The 17,177-nt window shown below is 38.4% G+C and overlaps 1 protein-coding gene across 7 annotated transcripts in view; it reads left to right on the top strand.

Annotated features, from left to right (window-relative positions):
* MTM1 (myotubularin 1) overlaps positions 1 to 17,177 on the top strand; it is a 56,494-nt gene that overhangs the window by 24,608 nt on the left and 14,709 nt on the right. For 6 of the 7 annotated variants that reach the window (XM_039489438.1, XM_039489434.1, XM_039489432.1 and 3 more), the window contains exons 7-9: positions 10,583 to 10,666; positions 12,417 to 12,566; positions 14,393 to 14,581. In XM_039489438.1, coding sequence (XP_039345372.1) covers positions 10,583 to 10,666; positions 12,417 to 12,566; positions 14,393 to 14,581 — 423 coding nt within the window. The remainder of the gene's footprint in view (positions 1 to 10,582; positions 10,667 to 12,416; positions 12,567 to 14,392; positions 14,582 to 17,177) is intronic. The other variant, XM_039489437.1, reaches the window with a different exon arrangement.

Here is a 17,177-nt window from a genome sequence, read left to right as displayed (position 1 = left end):
GCTTAGGCCAGGTCTAAACTACAAAAATAACCATGGTTAAACATACAACATGGTTTGTCCACAACCATCTTTAAACATGGTTATTTTTATAGTGTAGACGGGGCCATAAATCAGAGTTGACACTCAGTGTCGTGTGATTAATTCTGCCCCAGAGACTTTCCCCAATTACTCAGTGGGTAAGAAGTAGGAATTTAATGTTGTAAATTATGCTATAGTTAGAATTTTCTAGTTTCAAAAACAAATGTTCAGAATATTTGCAGCTGCTACTTGCTGTTTAGAAGTGGCACACCAGTCTGTCATATACTTACAGCTAATCTCCTTGTAAAAATATTTCCAACTTTCAAATATTTTACTTATGTTCCTTCCAGGTGCCTTGGTACTATATATGCTTGATGCTGTCCCTGGTGACACAGCTTGATATTTTAAGAGTTTCTAAGAACCCCTTTCATGCAGGTCCCATAACTGGGTCAGAGTAGCATGGATTCATTTTTATTAGTGTATCCAGTCAACCTTCAAATACAATGTGATCACAGTAACTGTAGCAAACATTAGCACTGCTTATTTGCAAGGAATAAAACATGCAGCATAAACACAAACTAAAAAGGAAATATAATAGTACAAACAATATTGGTAATGACCTTAATAAACCTTGTCGCAAAGAATGATAAAGGATTACATTTAATACATATTTGTGGTCAGAGCCTAACATTGGCTCTCAAGGTACACTGGATTATGTGAGAGTGACTACAAGTGAATAGTGTAGAATGAATTGCTACATCCTGTGCCCATTTGTTACCTTCTAAGTCCAGGTTCAGTCCTCGTCCACTCTATAAACTCCTGACTAGCCTTCTTGATGAGTGTAGTAAAAATTCACCACACATACACAAGCCCATAATTTAAAGAACCCCTCTTCATGTGACTGATAAGACATTAAAAGTCTTTCCTACTGAATCCAGGGCATCTACAGTCCAATCTCACGGTAGTGACCAGTCTTTAAAGAACCCCTTGCCCTCTGTGTGCACTTTTTTTTGCACACAGTGTTCAGAAAAGAATCATCATTAGCTAATTTAGGACCTTGTGCATTGCTTCCTGGTATAGTGCTTTGTAAAAGCCAGTGTGGATGGGGTTATTGAAACTATTTCAGCCTTCTGAACCACTTGTTTCCCAACATGTCTGTCTTCTGAGATGGTTAACTAGAAAATCACCCTTTTAGCTGTCAAATCCAAATAAATATCATCTGCTTTAATTCTCTTAGGAAAAAAAAACAAATTTAAGAGAATTATATGGAAAAGTCAGTGTATCAAATATGAATCGGAATGTGATCAGTAATTGTTTACTACCTGTTTTCTTGGAACACTGTATTTAAAGAGTTTTAAAATGTGATTCATTTTTTTAAAAGTGAAAAGTTTTATACCAGGGATTCTGTGCTTCCATAGTTGTGGTTGTCGACTTCAATAACTTGCAAAACAGAGCAGGGAATGCATCCCTTTGCTTCTCTGGTTTAAATAATGTGCTCAACTACAGCAAGTGACTCAATTTTTACTTTGAAAATAAAAATGAAAATTATCATTAAATGTATTAGCAACTTTTAGAACTAAATATTTAGCTTTTTACTATTTTGGTCATTTGGGACTTTTAGGGGGTTTGTTGTGTACATAGTTGTGTTTTGCAGCTCAGTTTTAGTTTAATGCTCCAAGGTTAGCCATAGGCATAGCCATCCATTGCAGATGTTTTTGAGCTGCTGTTCTTTAAGCAAGTGCCTTACATTTGTCATCAGTCAGTTGCCATGGATATTTTTGAAGTACTGTAATAATGTTAGCAAACTAGCTGTTTTCACTTTTATTTGTCATGCGATACAATTTTATAGGTGGCAGTTAAAGCAAGCTGTTGAACCTGAGTAATAAAGAGTATGTTTGGTTAAACTCCACTACGCATAATCTCTTCATAGATGTACTTTAAGAGCTATTGCTGAATAGCTTTTATAGCCAACTTATCAGAAAAAACTTTGTTTTTAAGAAAAATCTTAAAATGTATTGCTTAAGTTTCATAACTTCTAAATGCTCTTCTGCATATCTTGGGAGTCTTAAAAAAATAAAATAAAATCAGAGGCTGCCTTCCTTGGAGAAGGTTCTACTGTAGATCCCTACTTTCCTGCTTTGGCAGGTCCTGACATGACTGGTGTGGGTTTCAAATTGCCTGTTTGGGCCAGCCATTGCCTAGGTAGAGTACACCAGGAGGAGGTGTGTGGTTTTTGTGATCCAAGCTCCTCATCAGTCTGCCCACCGGGCTTGTATGCTTCCCTGGGGATAAAAGACTGTTAAGTGGAAAACTGTATCACTTCCAGCCCGCATTGTGGTAGCGGGGAAGACTTTCTCTTGTGATAACTCCTACTCTACTCCATGGCACTCTCGTGGTACATTAATAGTCAGGATAGACTTAAATTATGGGCAAATGGCCTGTTTCTTCTGGCTGAATAAGTAATTAGTGCCATGTTTCGATGGTCTTTGCTGACAAGATCAGCGTTTTGTTGACTATCGGCTTTTGGGTCTGCAAGGAGTTTTCTCCCGTGGCAAATTGGCTGTTCCTTAAATATTTTATAATCTTGTCTAAAGCGTCTGTCAGAGATCACTTAATATAGACTTCAGAACTGAGCCAGGGAGGTTCCTGGCGGAAGAAGAGTGAGTGAGCCCATGTGAAACGAAGCTATTCATTTAAGACCTATTACATTGTGATACATATGGAAGAGTCCTTTATGGTTTTTAGTTGGTACCACGTCTAGTCCAAGCACAGGGTGGGAGTAAGGTGACTAAGGGATGGGTTGAGAGCTGGTGTGTAGACAGGCCTTATGATCAGAATCATAATTGAGATACTCTGATGTGGAGGCTAGATTTCTTCCTTAGGGAACTGATTTAGGGAGTTTCAGCCCAGTGATCACAGTGAGTGATGAGTAGGGACTCTGCCTTCTGCCCTGTCTCATGTTTTGGACCTCTTTAGGCTCTCACATGAACAGATTTATGACAGACTGAACATGGCTTTGCAATTTAAAAAAAAAAATCATTATCTAGGGAGGTAAGGAGAGGGGTTCAGGTCTTTGTTTTTTGTTTTTTAAAAAGCTCAAAACATGACTCTGACCCGTGACTCTAACTAATTTTTGAGCTCTCCTATGGGACCCTGAGAGCTATGAAGTTAGAAGTTAGGTGTGATGGGTGATCACTAAATGGATGCACTGTGGTGCATCTAAGGTTGTTACCTACCTTCTAACCTCACTTGGTATGTTCCCATGTGAAAGCATGATTTTCTTGCTCTGGTGTTTCTCTTAAATTGTTTGCAGTGCTTCTTAACAAAATGCTTCCTTGATAGGCTATATAGAACTAATTTGCCTGGGAGAAATCCTTAAATGAAAGCAGCTTCTAAAGAACAAACTTAATATTGCCCATCATCTGAACAGTTTCATATACTCAGATCATATTTTTTAAATCTGAAATAATCTGTGTGTTTCAGATGTTTAATTTCTGCCCAGCAGCTGCTTCATTTCCTGTTCTTGGAACTATATATTTAGATTCTTATACGGTTGTCCATCACCGTGATATTAGAGCTCACTGTATGCACTGTGGGCTGACGATATTCATTTAACCACTGTTTTCTGCTGGAGCAAGGGGTTTGAAGAAAGCAAATTTACTTCGTATAGGGAGGCCTACCGACTCCTGTACCAACCAGTGGGTAGTACTGACCTCAGCACTCATCAAGCCAAAAAGGAAACAGCTGTGAGGCAGAAAGTCTGATGAAGAAAAAGGCTAGGTTAACAGATCCATCCGTGATGCTGAGCTCTGCTTGTTAAAGGCACCGCCCATCTACTAGCTCCCTGCATTGTGTTGTGAACACATATTTATTTTAATAATTTAAGTTACAAGTCTATTTGTGTCTGTGGCTTTTTATGTATTTACTATAAATAGTAAAATTATCTTAAATTTGTGATTATATAAAGTTACTATTTGTTTATCATTCACACCTTTGGGTCTTAGGTCCTCAACATGAGGCTGTTGAAATTTCTCTAGGCCTCAGGGTGTTTTGATTTTTGACTGTTACAGAAGCAGAGTAAAAATTGAGCCTGACCATCAGGCACCACTTTATGCTGACTATAAATGCTGCTCCATATGTTCTCATTGTTTTCCTTCAGGACCTAAGTCTGCTTAGCATTAGGTGTCCAATTCAGTGAAGAGACCTAAAAAGGAAGCTCCAAGTATCTGCCTTGCACAGAAAAGAACTTATCTGAGGAGCTGGTAAAGATAATTTTACAGAGGGTGAAGGAGACAAAAGGTCATATTGCATTCTCCTGTGCCTACAATCCCTGCGTTATGCATCTTGGGTTGCTCTTTTAAAGTAGAGAAAGGAAGGGCTGTGCTTTGCAAGCCAGCTTTCATGTGGATGACTCACTTCAAGGAAGTGCCATACTCCCTTGCATGGTGCATTAAGCCTTGTCAGTACCAAAAAGCCCAAAGGCAAGGTTTTTAAGAGGTTCCAGAGCATTTAGCCAGCTTGGGTCCTGACTATTGTGCAGTAAGGCTACATGATCAGGTTTCAGAAAACACTCCAGATTACCCACAGCCCAGCTAACACTCTTGACAGTGGTTAGAATTCATCTGATATATAAAGGTGTCAAGTTACTTGAGTTCAGTAATATTTTTAACCATTCACTGTGCTCCAAAACAGTAACAGGTGGATATTTCTTTCTAATAATACCTGTCAAGGTTTCTGTACCTCATGGAGAACACTTTTGTTTTCAGTCCACCTCATTTTCACCCTCAGTTGTCAACTCTTATATAAACTACAAACCTTTAATTGTTGAGAAACATCAGCTGGGGGATGAGGGACTATTATATTTCTGATGTTGAGAGCTAAGAATGAAGAATTTCCCTGCCACTTTGCATCTCTAGCAATAAAAAAATCAATTACGCTTTTAGAACATTACAATAGGGTTGCACTTTTGGTGGAACTGAAAAGTCTATAGCTAAAGCACTTTTATTCCCAGCATGTCAGTGGTCTAGAGTAAAAATTGTTAGTTAACATTGGTGTAAAGGAAGATAATTTTAAAAATTAGTTTATATAAGACTGATAGGAGCGGCGATAGGTCTTCATGACATGGTTTTGCAAAACATTTTGACTTGAAGCTTCACCCTGAAATACTTCTCAACAATTTAAGTACGACAGTGTGAGGTTATTACATTTCCGAAATAATCAGGTTTTAATTACTATGCAAATACAAGATGTTTGATTTTCATTTGTAGGCAAAATCAAGTAAGGGTTGCATGATTAGCTGAATTGTAGTAATAGCATCCTAAAGCTAAGGGTAATGACAACTTTGTTTTAAATGTTTTTGCTGTGAAGGTAGCAGCTTTTCATTGGATAACAGAGTACAGTAGTGAGTTATAGTATGTAGAAGGGGTGAATCCAATGAGTTAGAAACAGAAAAACCTGTGTGCCAGGATTGGCATTGTTTGCAAGTGGTTTTTTTTTCCAGTGCTCCTTTTTGTTTTCCATAGTAGCTGTTATCCTACATTCACTGTAAAAAGACCAGTAAAATAGTTACTAAAAATGGCTAAACCAGGCTGTCATGTGACAATCTCCACAGTCAAAATTTTCTTCTCCTGTAGTGTTCCAAAAATCTCTTGCTGATGATGTCAGACAGTATATAAATAGTTTATTTTCGTATATGAAGTGGTGATGGTAAAGTTAGATGTTAAAGTTGAATGTAAGCCTAGGAGGGCTTTGCAGAGGAAGAGGCTAATATGTATATTGAGAATTTGAGTTGGCATTTCCCAGAAGTGAACAGAATTATTCATGTAGTAAGTGTAAAAATTTTACCAATGTCAAAAGTTTGTTGAAAGCTTTTTTTATAAAATGCTAGGTTTCTCCTACTCTTTCTCTTGCCCACAAATTCTGTGGGGATGGATACACCGTTAGTGCTTTATCTCTAATCAGTGAAAATATTTTCATCTGCCTATTTGGTATCTTTAGTGGATTTATTTGTTTAGGTTTTAAGCTTTTTAGGGAAGGAACTGTCTTATTTGTATTGCCAAAGCCAAGCATTGAAAAATCATGAGTCAGACTGCAAAAAATCTTGGACTTTTAAAAAAAATGTTGAGGTGGTTTCAGAGTCTCTGTTGTTTACTTGCTTCACTTTGCATAAATAAGCAGTCCATTGGATCAAGGGCTTTGAACTTGGGTCCTCCCCATCCTAGGTGAGTGCCCTAATCCCCAGGCTTCCCTGGCCCAGGCTCTGTACTGCAGTGTGGGAGACTCAAGTTCAGATCCCTGCTCCACGTCAGGCAGAGGGGTGAATTGAACCTAGGTTTCCCACATTCCTGGTGAGTTTCCTAACCACTGAGCTAAAAGTTATAAGGATGATGCTACTGCCACCTCCTTCTTTGACACCTCTGGCCACTTTGATTCCAGTCCCCCAAAATCAAAATGTTTCAGTAGTGTTACCAATTCACAAATAGTTTCAGATTGGCTGAAACTGTATTTTTCATTAAATAAACTATTAAATGAAAATTTTTGTCCAGCTCTAGCTGAAAGAGGTCTGATGAGAAGTGTCAGAGGGAGACAAATGACTTAAATGCTTATTGCGTTGCCTTTAATTGTATGCATTGGTGGAATATGCAGTCAAGAATCTTTAGCTCAGTTAATCATAGAATCATAGAAGATTAGGGTTGGAAGAGACCTCAGAAGGTCATCTACTCCAAACCCCCGCTCAAAACAGGACCAACCCCAACTAAATCATCCCTATAATGAAGGTCCTTGTTAGGGGGATGAATAAAAATTTAGATAGTTAACTGAGAAAAGACTTCAAAAATGTTTACTGCTTGTGAAACAGTCATGCCTATGTTTATTAGAGATTGAAAAAGGAAGCAAATTCACTCTCTTGAAACTGTTCTGCTTTGGATATTTAAGTATTTTGCTCTGAAAGAAAAGCCTAGGATGAGAGTGGAGGTGTCAGTGGAGAAATGAACTACCGTATATTCGGTCTCAAACACTAGCATTTAACTTCTTTTGTCTTCTTACAGTGTCTCGTCTTTTTAAAAAGAAAAAGCTTAAGTGGAAGGCAGAGGGGGAATGTTTAGCTTATTAAAGCAATCTCTACCACATTTTTCTTCTCTAATGAGTAAGATCATTGATAGTTACCAGACCTATAATTTGGATGATATATGTACAATATATGCTTTTTAATAATAGCTTATTCAACTCCTGTGTAAGGATACAGAAGCACAGTAGGCCTCGACTTTTTAAATCCTTTCATCTTTTACCAAAAATATTATAGCAAACCTAAAATTTATTTTGAAAGCATGTAGCATGCTGGGATTCTCCTCCTAGAGCAGAGGTTGGCAACCTTTGGCACACGGCTCGCCAGGGTAAGCACCCTGGTGGGCCGGGCCGGTTTGTTTACCTGCCGCGGCCGCAGGTTTGGCCGATCATGGCTCCCACTGGCCGCGGTTCGCCATCCCAGGCCAATGGGGGTGGCAGGAAGCAGCGCGGGCCGAGGGATGCACTGACCAACGCTATCCTAGAGGATAGTTCAGATAAATATATTGAAAAGCCCCAAATGCTTCCTTCATTCCATACTCTTATAAAGCTTCATGTCTTCATTGCATTTCATAATTGTGTTGTGCTGTTATACATTTTAATGAGATACAGCAGATTTTGGCACAATTCAATTGACTGCTTATATTCTAGCTTTTGTAAGGTTACCTAGTAAAGTCTACAAGTCCTGAAAGGTGAGCATTATCAATTGTTAATTAGCTTTCTTCTCAGTTTGTCAACTCTGAGTTAATAGTTGTTCACTTGATTACTAAAGGGAACTTATTTCTCAATACCATGTTCTTAAACTTCTGTGGTTGCGCTCTTAAAGTTTTAGATCATCCTGTTGTTCTAACAAAAAGAGACTAGAATTTGTATATCTAGATGTTTCAAAATAAGACCTGAATGACACACAATACGCATGGGAGCAGAGAGTCTTGCTTTAAATAAATCTTTTTTCCCCATTGTAAGCATTCATCGCCTCTACGGACAGTTTTCTCATTTCAGTTTTGAAACTTGAAATTAAAATAAGGGTTTCCCTATGTCATTCTACATCTGAAAAAGGTTTTTTTGTTGTTTTTGATGGTGAAACATACAATATGGCTACTTCTAGATTGGGTCACCAGCTTCTTGATTTATTTTAACAGGAAATTTATCAGCGTTAGGAATATTTAATTGCTGGCATAGAGTACCAGAGACAGCTCATTCTTATTTTATTTTTCAGTGATTGAACTGGGGAATGTTTTAATTTTCCAGTGAAACCTGCATTTAAGGGTCACCTCGAATAAGCAACAAACTCCTGTTTTAAGAGATCAATTTAAGGCATCTCTAAAATTTCCAGTATTATTTTTGTTCAGCCTCTAGTTTAAAATTACCCTTTTTCTGTGTTATGATAGGCCCTTTGGTGGATTCTTAAGAAAGATGGATCACATTTTGTGTATAATAAATTACCTACCACTTTAAAATGGACATGTGCTATGAGTTCAGTGCACATACTTCAGTGGTTTGAGTGCTTCTGTTTTTGTTGTTCAATTATTTTTACAGTTCTTCTGCCTACCTTTGAATATTCACTTCTGTTTCTAGTAGAACTTTTTTTCTTGAGACGTGCCCCCTAATTAGTACAATCAACTTCAGTGAAAATTGATTTAAAGCTTACTCATATTGAAGGCTGCCATGTATAAAGAGGGAAAGCGTAACTGTTTCTTTACCAAGTTGTCTGAGAATTAATTTGGAACTGAATACCAATCTAATAGTAATTTTGTTGCGCATAAGCTGTTATAGTTCCCAGTTCTAATGGGTTAGATGCAGTATTTCCTTAAATAGTACAGGCAGTTACAATGTATGTGTAATAACTAATTTTTAAGGTTTGTCAGTCTGAGGTAGAATGTGTGTTTAGGGAAATGAAAACCACTCTTCCTGTTGCAGGATTCCATTTTAAATGTTTTACTCATAAGTGACTGTTTGATTTAAACATGTGCAACACGTGAGGCCTGAGTTAACCAAAAGTATCGGGTTGCCTCAAGCGACAGAAGGCCTAGCTTCACTGCAGCTCAGCTTGGTCAAGGGAAGGACTCGCCTATTGAAGAAGCCCTTGCACACTTGTACCTATGGCACATTTGTGAAGAATTCCTTAACCTCCTGAGATGCAGTAATCTAATTTCAGATCTTGATCCAGCTCTAGACTTGTAAGTGTGAACTGCACAGCTCTGAGAGGCTTGATGATCCAGCATCAAGTTTATCTTTTCTAGATGTTTTCATATGAGTAGCAAGGTGATTTCTTGTCTTATTGTTCTGGCCCTCTTCTCCCCTTACAGCTAGCTCAAGGCGACATCCTGACACTTCTCTCACTGCCTGTCCTTAATCCATAAACCATTTCTTAGTTTCTTGCTCCAGCTGGCCTAACAGTAGTTGATGTACCACAGATTCATTGCTTTTCACATTGATGGAGGTGCTTTGAGTCCATACCTCCATTGCAACGATTGTTAAAAGCAAGGAATTATGTAGCATGTTACCAACTTGGAGGTAGTCAAAACAAGGAAGTAAACAGGAGTTAAAGGGTACCATGAAGTTACTGGTAGGGTTTCCCTATGTCATTCTACATCTGAAAAAAAATTTTTTGTTGTTGTTGTTTTGATGGTGAAACATACAATATGGCTACTTCTAGATTGGGTCACCAGCTTCTTGATTTTATTTTAACAGGAAATTTATCAGCGTTAGGAATATTTAATTGCTGGCATAGAGTACCAGAGACAGCTCATTCTTATTTTATTTTTCAGTGATTGAACTGGGGAATGTTTTAATTTTCCAGTGAAAATTCTAAACAAGTATGAATGTTTCTCAAAACTGGTGAACCTAGCTCTGTTGAATTATTGAGCTGCATAACCTATAGAAAGCCAGCTTTTATAAAAATTAGGGAGTCTTTTCCAACTCAGTATTAAAGCTACTGAAAGGTAAACTGCTTCCTTTGTCCTGAGGTCGCTATATGACCTTATAAACATCAGCAACAACCCAATCTGTTGTCCCGCCTTCATGTTTGTATCTAATGTCTTGAGTAATAATAGCATTGACAATTACTAGAAAAGAAGTTGTTGACTTTGGGTGGAATATGAAACTACCTGGAATGTACAAAATTTTAAAATAGCTCAAGGAGTCATCTGCTTGGATTAAAGTATAAAAAAAAACCAAACCTCTTACCGTTTTCACTCTCCTAATTTTCAGGTTTTGTATTACTTTTTTTCAAACTTTTTGTTTAAAAATTTATTTTAAAACTCTATTTGTCAAATTGACATTGTTTCATTTGAGATTTTTGTGAATACCTAGAGTACAATGCAGAAAGTTCTGTTTTACATTCATCTGTCGCATTTCAACTTTTACTAGAACATACAATGGAGGTAGCAACACCAGAAAATTGATCTAGTCATTTGGGACATGATGAGAGAGGGTCTTTCTTGTGTTGCTACTTTCAGCTGGAATTCTATGATTAATTCCTTTGTCTTACCTCTTACAGCCTTTTTTTGCATTTGTAAATGAAGAAAAGTTTGCTGAAAATGGTTGGATGGTTTATAATCCGATGCCTGAATATAGGAGACAAGTGAGTTAATAACATTATCTGAAAATGTACAGAGACCTGTTTTTTTGTATGTGAATTTCAAAAAGTAGCAAGGTCATTTGTCACCATTTTTGGTGTGTGGGCCGGGGGAGAATAAAGTAAAGAAGTGAAGTAGAGAGAGGTTGACTGATCTGACAAAAAAAAAAAAAAAAAAGTAAGATTAAAAACAAAATATGGTGGAACCTCCAAGACTGTTTTAAAAAAAAAACTTAGTAAAGTGTCTCTGTATTTCTTTTTAGACTCTTGATAAATACCATTATAGCACGCTATTATTATTATTATTTAATAGACTTATTGAAGAGTTACAACAGTTCTCAATTGTCTATATTGCATGTAAAATGAATTGTAGGACAACACAGAGTTTGATTTTTACCTTGTAAACCCTGCATTTCAGAAGTTTATAAATCAGCACTAAAAGCTGTTGGGGTTTTTTTAGCTGAAATTTTCTGCATGCGCTGGTCAGTATATAATCTAGAAGTTTTCACTCTGGAAGTCTGTCTTGCTAATTTTGGATATTTTGAGCCCTGCTTCAAAAGTTGAGAGTGAGAATGTAACAGAGGCAGTTAGGATACTAAGTATTCAAATTCCATCCAGTCTGGTACTTCCAAAAGTTTAGAAAATTGCTTATTATGGAAACTGCACATTCTTTTACAGTGGTTATTTATATGAACATCAGTTCACACTTTGAATTGATATGAAAAAAAGTAACGGCAACAAAGGAAAGGGGTATGGTATACTTAATTTTAAAAGGCATGTTTATTAATTAGGTGAATACATCTGAGAATAGCACCAAAACTATTTTCATGATGACATATCGCATAAATACTAAGTACATTAAAAAGTTTTAAATTCATGTTTACACAACAAGCCATAACAACTCTCTTGGATTTTTTCCTTGTAATTTTCTGATGGGCTAAGGAGTATCCAGGTTCACGCAGCATCTGTTTGGTCCGAGGTTTAGAGGCCCAGGCCTAAAGAAAAGGTAAAAATTCAAACACCCACACAAACCCCACTCAGTGTGTGTGTGAGTGTATGGGGAGCTTGTTAGCCCCTCTGAATTCCCTGATGGGCTGTTGGGGGAATAGTCTCCTGAGTAACATCCTGTTATATCAGTAGTCTGTTTAGCTAAAAGGCAATTATGTTTCCTAATCTAATCAGGAGTCTGCTTTCAACCTCAACAAACTTCAAACAGATATAAAACTCAAGCTTTGTTAGGGTATGAGAAGGAGAAAATTTGAGAGGAAGGGCTTTCCTCTAATTCTCTCCTCAGGGTTGTGCCTTTTTTATAACCTTTTTTTCATAGGCAGGCTGGAAAGAAAGTTTTCTCTGTGGGAGGAAAAAGCTTTTCTTTCTCTCCTCTACCCCTAAATTGGGGGGAGGTTTTTTTCACTTTTTGTTGAACTATTTTTTCTCATAATTTCAGTGTTTTTTACATGAAGGTCTAGTTAAAATACAATTTGTGAAAAGGACTGCATATACAGGCAAGCATGTTTTAACTACTGTAGTTGTTAAAGACTGTGAACCCATCAGCAATGTCCTGTCTTGTGTGGTCCTGTAATCTTCTAAGCTACCATTTGTTCCGTATCATCATTACTATAGTTACCCATGGTAAATTGGTAGGTTGTTGCCACCATGTGGCCATAATAGCATGTTAAAGAATAAGTATAAAGAAGAATTTGCAAAGTTATAAAATACCAAGTAAAACTTACCTTATTTCTGCTTCGTTTTTAAGGGACTGCCCAATGAACAGTGGAGAGTAACCTTTATCAATGAACATTATGGACTATGTGATACATATCCATCACTTTTGGTAGTTCCATATAATGCCACAGATGATGATCTCAAGAAAGTTGCTGCTTTTAGGTCCCGAAATAGAATTCCAGTAAGTACTGTATGTGATAGAATGTGACTTATAGAGTAATTAGTGTGAAGTTTACATGCAAATGTATTATTCTTGTGGCCTGAGAAATGAGGGGGCTTTTTTATGTTGCAGCCAAGTAACTTAAATTGATTTTACTGCTTTAAACTACTGTGACTGCCAAGCCCTGTTCCTGGTTCCCCTACAAAAATATCTCCCATCCCCATTTTGCTGTTCTCATTTCCCTTTCCTAGTAATAACTGCCACTGTTGCACATTCCCTTTTGTTGACAGAGCCTGAGCCTCAGGCCACCATCTGTACTACTTTGTGGGCTGACTATTGTTGGATGCACTTAAGAATTGATAACAAATGTTATCCTTCTCATATGCATGCAAACCACCTGGCAGTCGAACACAAATCTGAAGGTCATTCATAGAGCCAGACCTCCTACATAGTATCCTTTTTCCGAGTTGCCAGCTTTTTTTTTTAATAGCTTGGAAGAAATATTTTTTAACTTAGACAATTAAAATAAATTTTAGTTAGTCCTAGAAGAACTTCTTTAACTTTAGAATAGAAACTACAGAGTAACAAATTGCAGCCAAATATAAACACACACAAAATTCAAGTTCAGTATAAACCATTTTGACTGATTTCTGTTTGTTTTTTGTTTTTATTTTCACTGTTTGTTTAAAGGTGCTCTCATATGATCATGTACAAAAAAAAGTGCTAGATCAAATCTAGTGACATAATTAAGGTTACCTAATGGATTTGCTGTTAGTTCTTTTTGTAACCAGGCTAATCTCATCTAAATCTTGCTAGGTCCTGTATACGCCTGCACAATGGAATCAAATTCTTCTGCAGCATGAACTTATTCTATCACTGTGAAATAACCGTTCATTCACATCCCCACACAAAAATTGACAACTATGGCTCATTGATGTAATCTTCATTGAGCATTATTTTCAACAGTGATTTTTTTTTAAGGATGCTCCCAAAGTGGCCTGGCTCCACCTCCAGGTTCTCGCAGTATTGTCAAGTTACTCAGAATACTCTTGTTCTGTGTGCCAGAGACAATGGATAAATTGTAGCCAGTTTCAGAGGCTCATCTCCCTGGTTCCTCAGACTTTGTTCTCATAGACTGGGCTGCCTCGTTTTTTCCCCTTCCATTCTCTGATTTAGTGAAACAGTGAAGGGAGAGAAAACAAACTGTACTCAAATTAACTCCCCATTGTTGGGAGATCTGGAAAGCAAGAGGCAGCGGCAGGGAGAGAAAACAAAATTTCAGGCACCTAGGTGGAGCAAAAATGCTGAAGTGTGTGACATGATGGAAAAATGCTAGACTATGCAGTTGCAGAATCGTGGGGCCTCTAACTGAAATGTATGGGATCCGTTCACACCTCTGAATTATTGTTTCAGCCTCTTTGCTAATTCAGGCAGACATTTCTGCATTAGTTTGGGCTCAGTTTGCATTTTCAAAATCATTTACACAACCATGAGAATTTAACAAAAGATGAGATTAAAGAGATGAAAATTCTGAAGTTACAGAATACACTTTGCCTTGTATTTGTGCATATAATTTCAGGATACCTAAATAGGAGTTACATACGCAAGAGGAGAATAAACTCTTTACATGCCAGTAGTTTTGTGCAATGATCTTTTACTAGAAATAGTAGCTTGATAACTCCTAACTTAAGACAAAACATACACAACTTCTTTATTTCTTCCAATTTAGCAAGGTCTAAATATTTTAACCTTCCCATTAACTGTTTGTAAAGAACATAACTTTGATGCTTTAACTTGTGATTCTCAAAGAGTATATTGCTTGCTAACATTTTATGGCATGTGACTAGGTCCTGTCATGGATTCATCCAGAGAACCAAGCTGTTGTTATGCGCTCCAGTCAGCCTCTTGTTGGTATGAGTGGGAAAAGAAATAAAGATGACGAAAGGTATCTTGATATTATCAGGGATGCTAATGGACAGATCTCAAAACTGACTATCTATGATGCAAGACCCAGTGTAAATGCAGTAGCTAACAAGGTAAGTAGATGTTTTAACAATCCTGTTTCTGAAACTAAAAGCAATTGTGTCATAAGTTTGTTCTTTCTAACTGTAAAGAGGTTTTTAAGAAAACAGTTGCTTTTTAAAAAAAATTTTAAGTGTTGGTAGTTTAAAATAAACTGTCATCAAAATACGATGACACACTACACTACAGTCCTCACAGAAGTGTAGGAACTTGGAAGCATGTAGCAAATACGTATAATATATTTGTTGGGCTGCTTCAGAGTTCTAAAAGTGGGATAAAAAATGAACTCTGCAAAATGTTTTTGCACTGCTGTAACTCAAAACATAAAAAACAAACAAACGTTTGTAGGCCACTTGCTGGTAATATGGAATAGCTTATTAAAAAAGAAGTATGGCTTTAATTTTTTCTCTGAAGTGTATGGAATGTACTTTATCACAGACAGTTTAGCTAGATTTTAATCTGATTGGTTGTGTTTTAAGGCTTTGGCATTTTAGTCCACAAATAACATTTTCGCAGCACACTTAATTTTAGTGGGTGACCAAAACATTATCTCTTTGTTACAGCCATGTAATCCTCTTGTGGTTTGCATTGCGGAAGGAATGCCATTTCTTACAAAAGTGATTTAAATTTTTTTGGACTTAATTCAAAGATGGATTATGGCCGAATCTTAAACACACACATTTCTTTTATTGTGATTTTCCTGTACAACTTTTCAACTTTTAGAAAAATGTTCTAAATATTTTGTCATCTGATTGTTCTTTTAAAACATTTTTTGTTAGGTAGGAATGATCAGTCCTACTTATTGCTCCTGGGGGAATTCTGCACCAAAAAATTAAAAATTCCATGCACAATATTTTAAAGTTTCTGCAAAATTCTGTTTATTTTATTTGTCAAAATAACACTATATAATCATGCCAGTTTCAATTATTTTGATAATTTATTTCAAAATCTCCATCAACAAGTATGTCTGTAACAATACAAAATCGTTCAGGAAGTGTTTTTTTGACAAATAGATTACTTACTAGGCATATTGATACATAACTTTGAGTAATAATTAATTTAAACTACTATACAGAAGCATATTTCCAGCATACCTCAGAAGCAGTGCAAAGGCTTGTGGGAGTCAGGGTAATGGAGGCGCTGAGGGAGAGGGAAGTAATTGCTGGGAAGGAGCCTGGGAGTGAACCTGCAGTGTTGTGGGGTGTGGGTGGGAGAAATATGGAACAGTTTTTGGGGAGTTTCAGGGGGGTTGGGGAGAGATTTTTAGGGTGTTGGGAAGCCTTATCCATGCAGACTCTGGCTGACCCATAGCCTTTCCCATTCAGTCAGGCACATTTTCCCTTGTCCCATGTGTCCCTGCACCCCACTCAACCACCCCTCCTCCATATATCCCTGCAACCCCTCACCCCATTTCCCTGCATCCTCACACCCCCCACCCCATGTGGCCTTGCACCCCCACTCCCATTTAACCCCCGCCCCAGTCTTTCTTCTCCTCCCCCACACCTCCACAGCCCTTCTGAATATAATACAACCTAGATGGAGCTACTACAAGGTGGGTGCACAACTGGTTGGAAAACCGTTCCCAGAGAGTAGTTTTCAGTGGTTCACAGTCAAGCTGGAAGGGCATATCCAGTGGTGAGCTGGAGCAGGTTCCCCCAGCTTCTCAAGAACTGGTTGCTAAAATTAGACCTCCGTGGAGAACTGGTTGTTAAAGGGCCAGAGGGTGGGCAAAGAACTCTGGTCCGTGGGCCGGACCATCCTGTTGCTCCCAGGAGTCCCAGCTGGGGTGGCCCTTCCCCCGTTTCCCTCCAGCTGTAGTGTGGCCAGCCGCCAGCACCAGCTGGGCAGCTCAGCTGAGCTCCGGAGTCGTCCTGCTGCCGCTTTTTGAATGGCCCAGCAAGGTGTGTGTGTGGGAGGGGGGGGGGGCTGCTGCAAGCTCCAGGGCTGGCCAGAGGGGAGGGGAGGGGGCAAGTGGGGCAATTGGCCCAGGCCCTGCAGGGGGCCTCTGGCCCCTCCCCTGCTCCCCTACCTTAAATCAGAACTTTTTATAGGGAAACGGTTGTTAAGATTTTGGCAGCTCATCACTGGGCATATCAAGTAGGATCTCGCAGGGATCAGTTCTGGGTCTGGTTCTGTTCAATATCTTCATCAATTATTTAGATAATGGGATAGAGCAGTGGTTCCCAAAATTGTTCCACTGCTTGTGCAGGGAAAGCCCCTGGTGTGCCGGGCCGGTTTGTTTACCTGCCACGTCTGCAGGTTCGGCCGCGGTTCGCTGCTCCAGGCCAATGGGAGCTGCTGGAAGTGGCGCGGGCCGAAGGACATACTGGCCGCTGCTTCCAGCAGCCCCCATTGGCCTGGAGGTAAACAAACCGGCCTGGCCCGCCAGGGGCTTTCCCTGCACAAGTGACGGAACACGTTTGGGAACCACTGGCGCAGAGAGTACACACAAAGTTTGTGGACAATACCAAGCTGGGAGAGGTTGCAAGTGCTTTGGAGGATAAGATTAAAATTGAAAATTATCTGGACAAACTATAGAAATGGTCTGAGGGGTAAATAGTGTGAAATTCAATAAGGACAAATGCAAAATATTCCACTTAGGAAAGAACA

Source organism: Mauremys reevesii, linkage group 9 (genome assembly GCF_016161935.1).
Source record: "Mauremys reevesii isolate NIE-2019 linkage group 9, ASM1616193v1, whole genome shotgun sequence".
Lineage (NCBI taxonomy): Eukaryota > Metazoa > Chordata > Testudines > Geoemydidae > Mauremys > Mauremys reevesii.
Note: the sequence above shows the minus strand (reverse complement) of the source record. Positions and strands in the feature narration are given on the sequence as shown.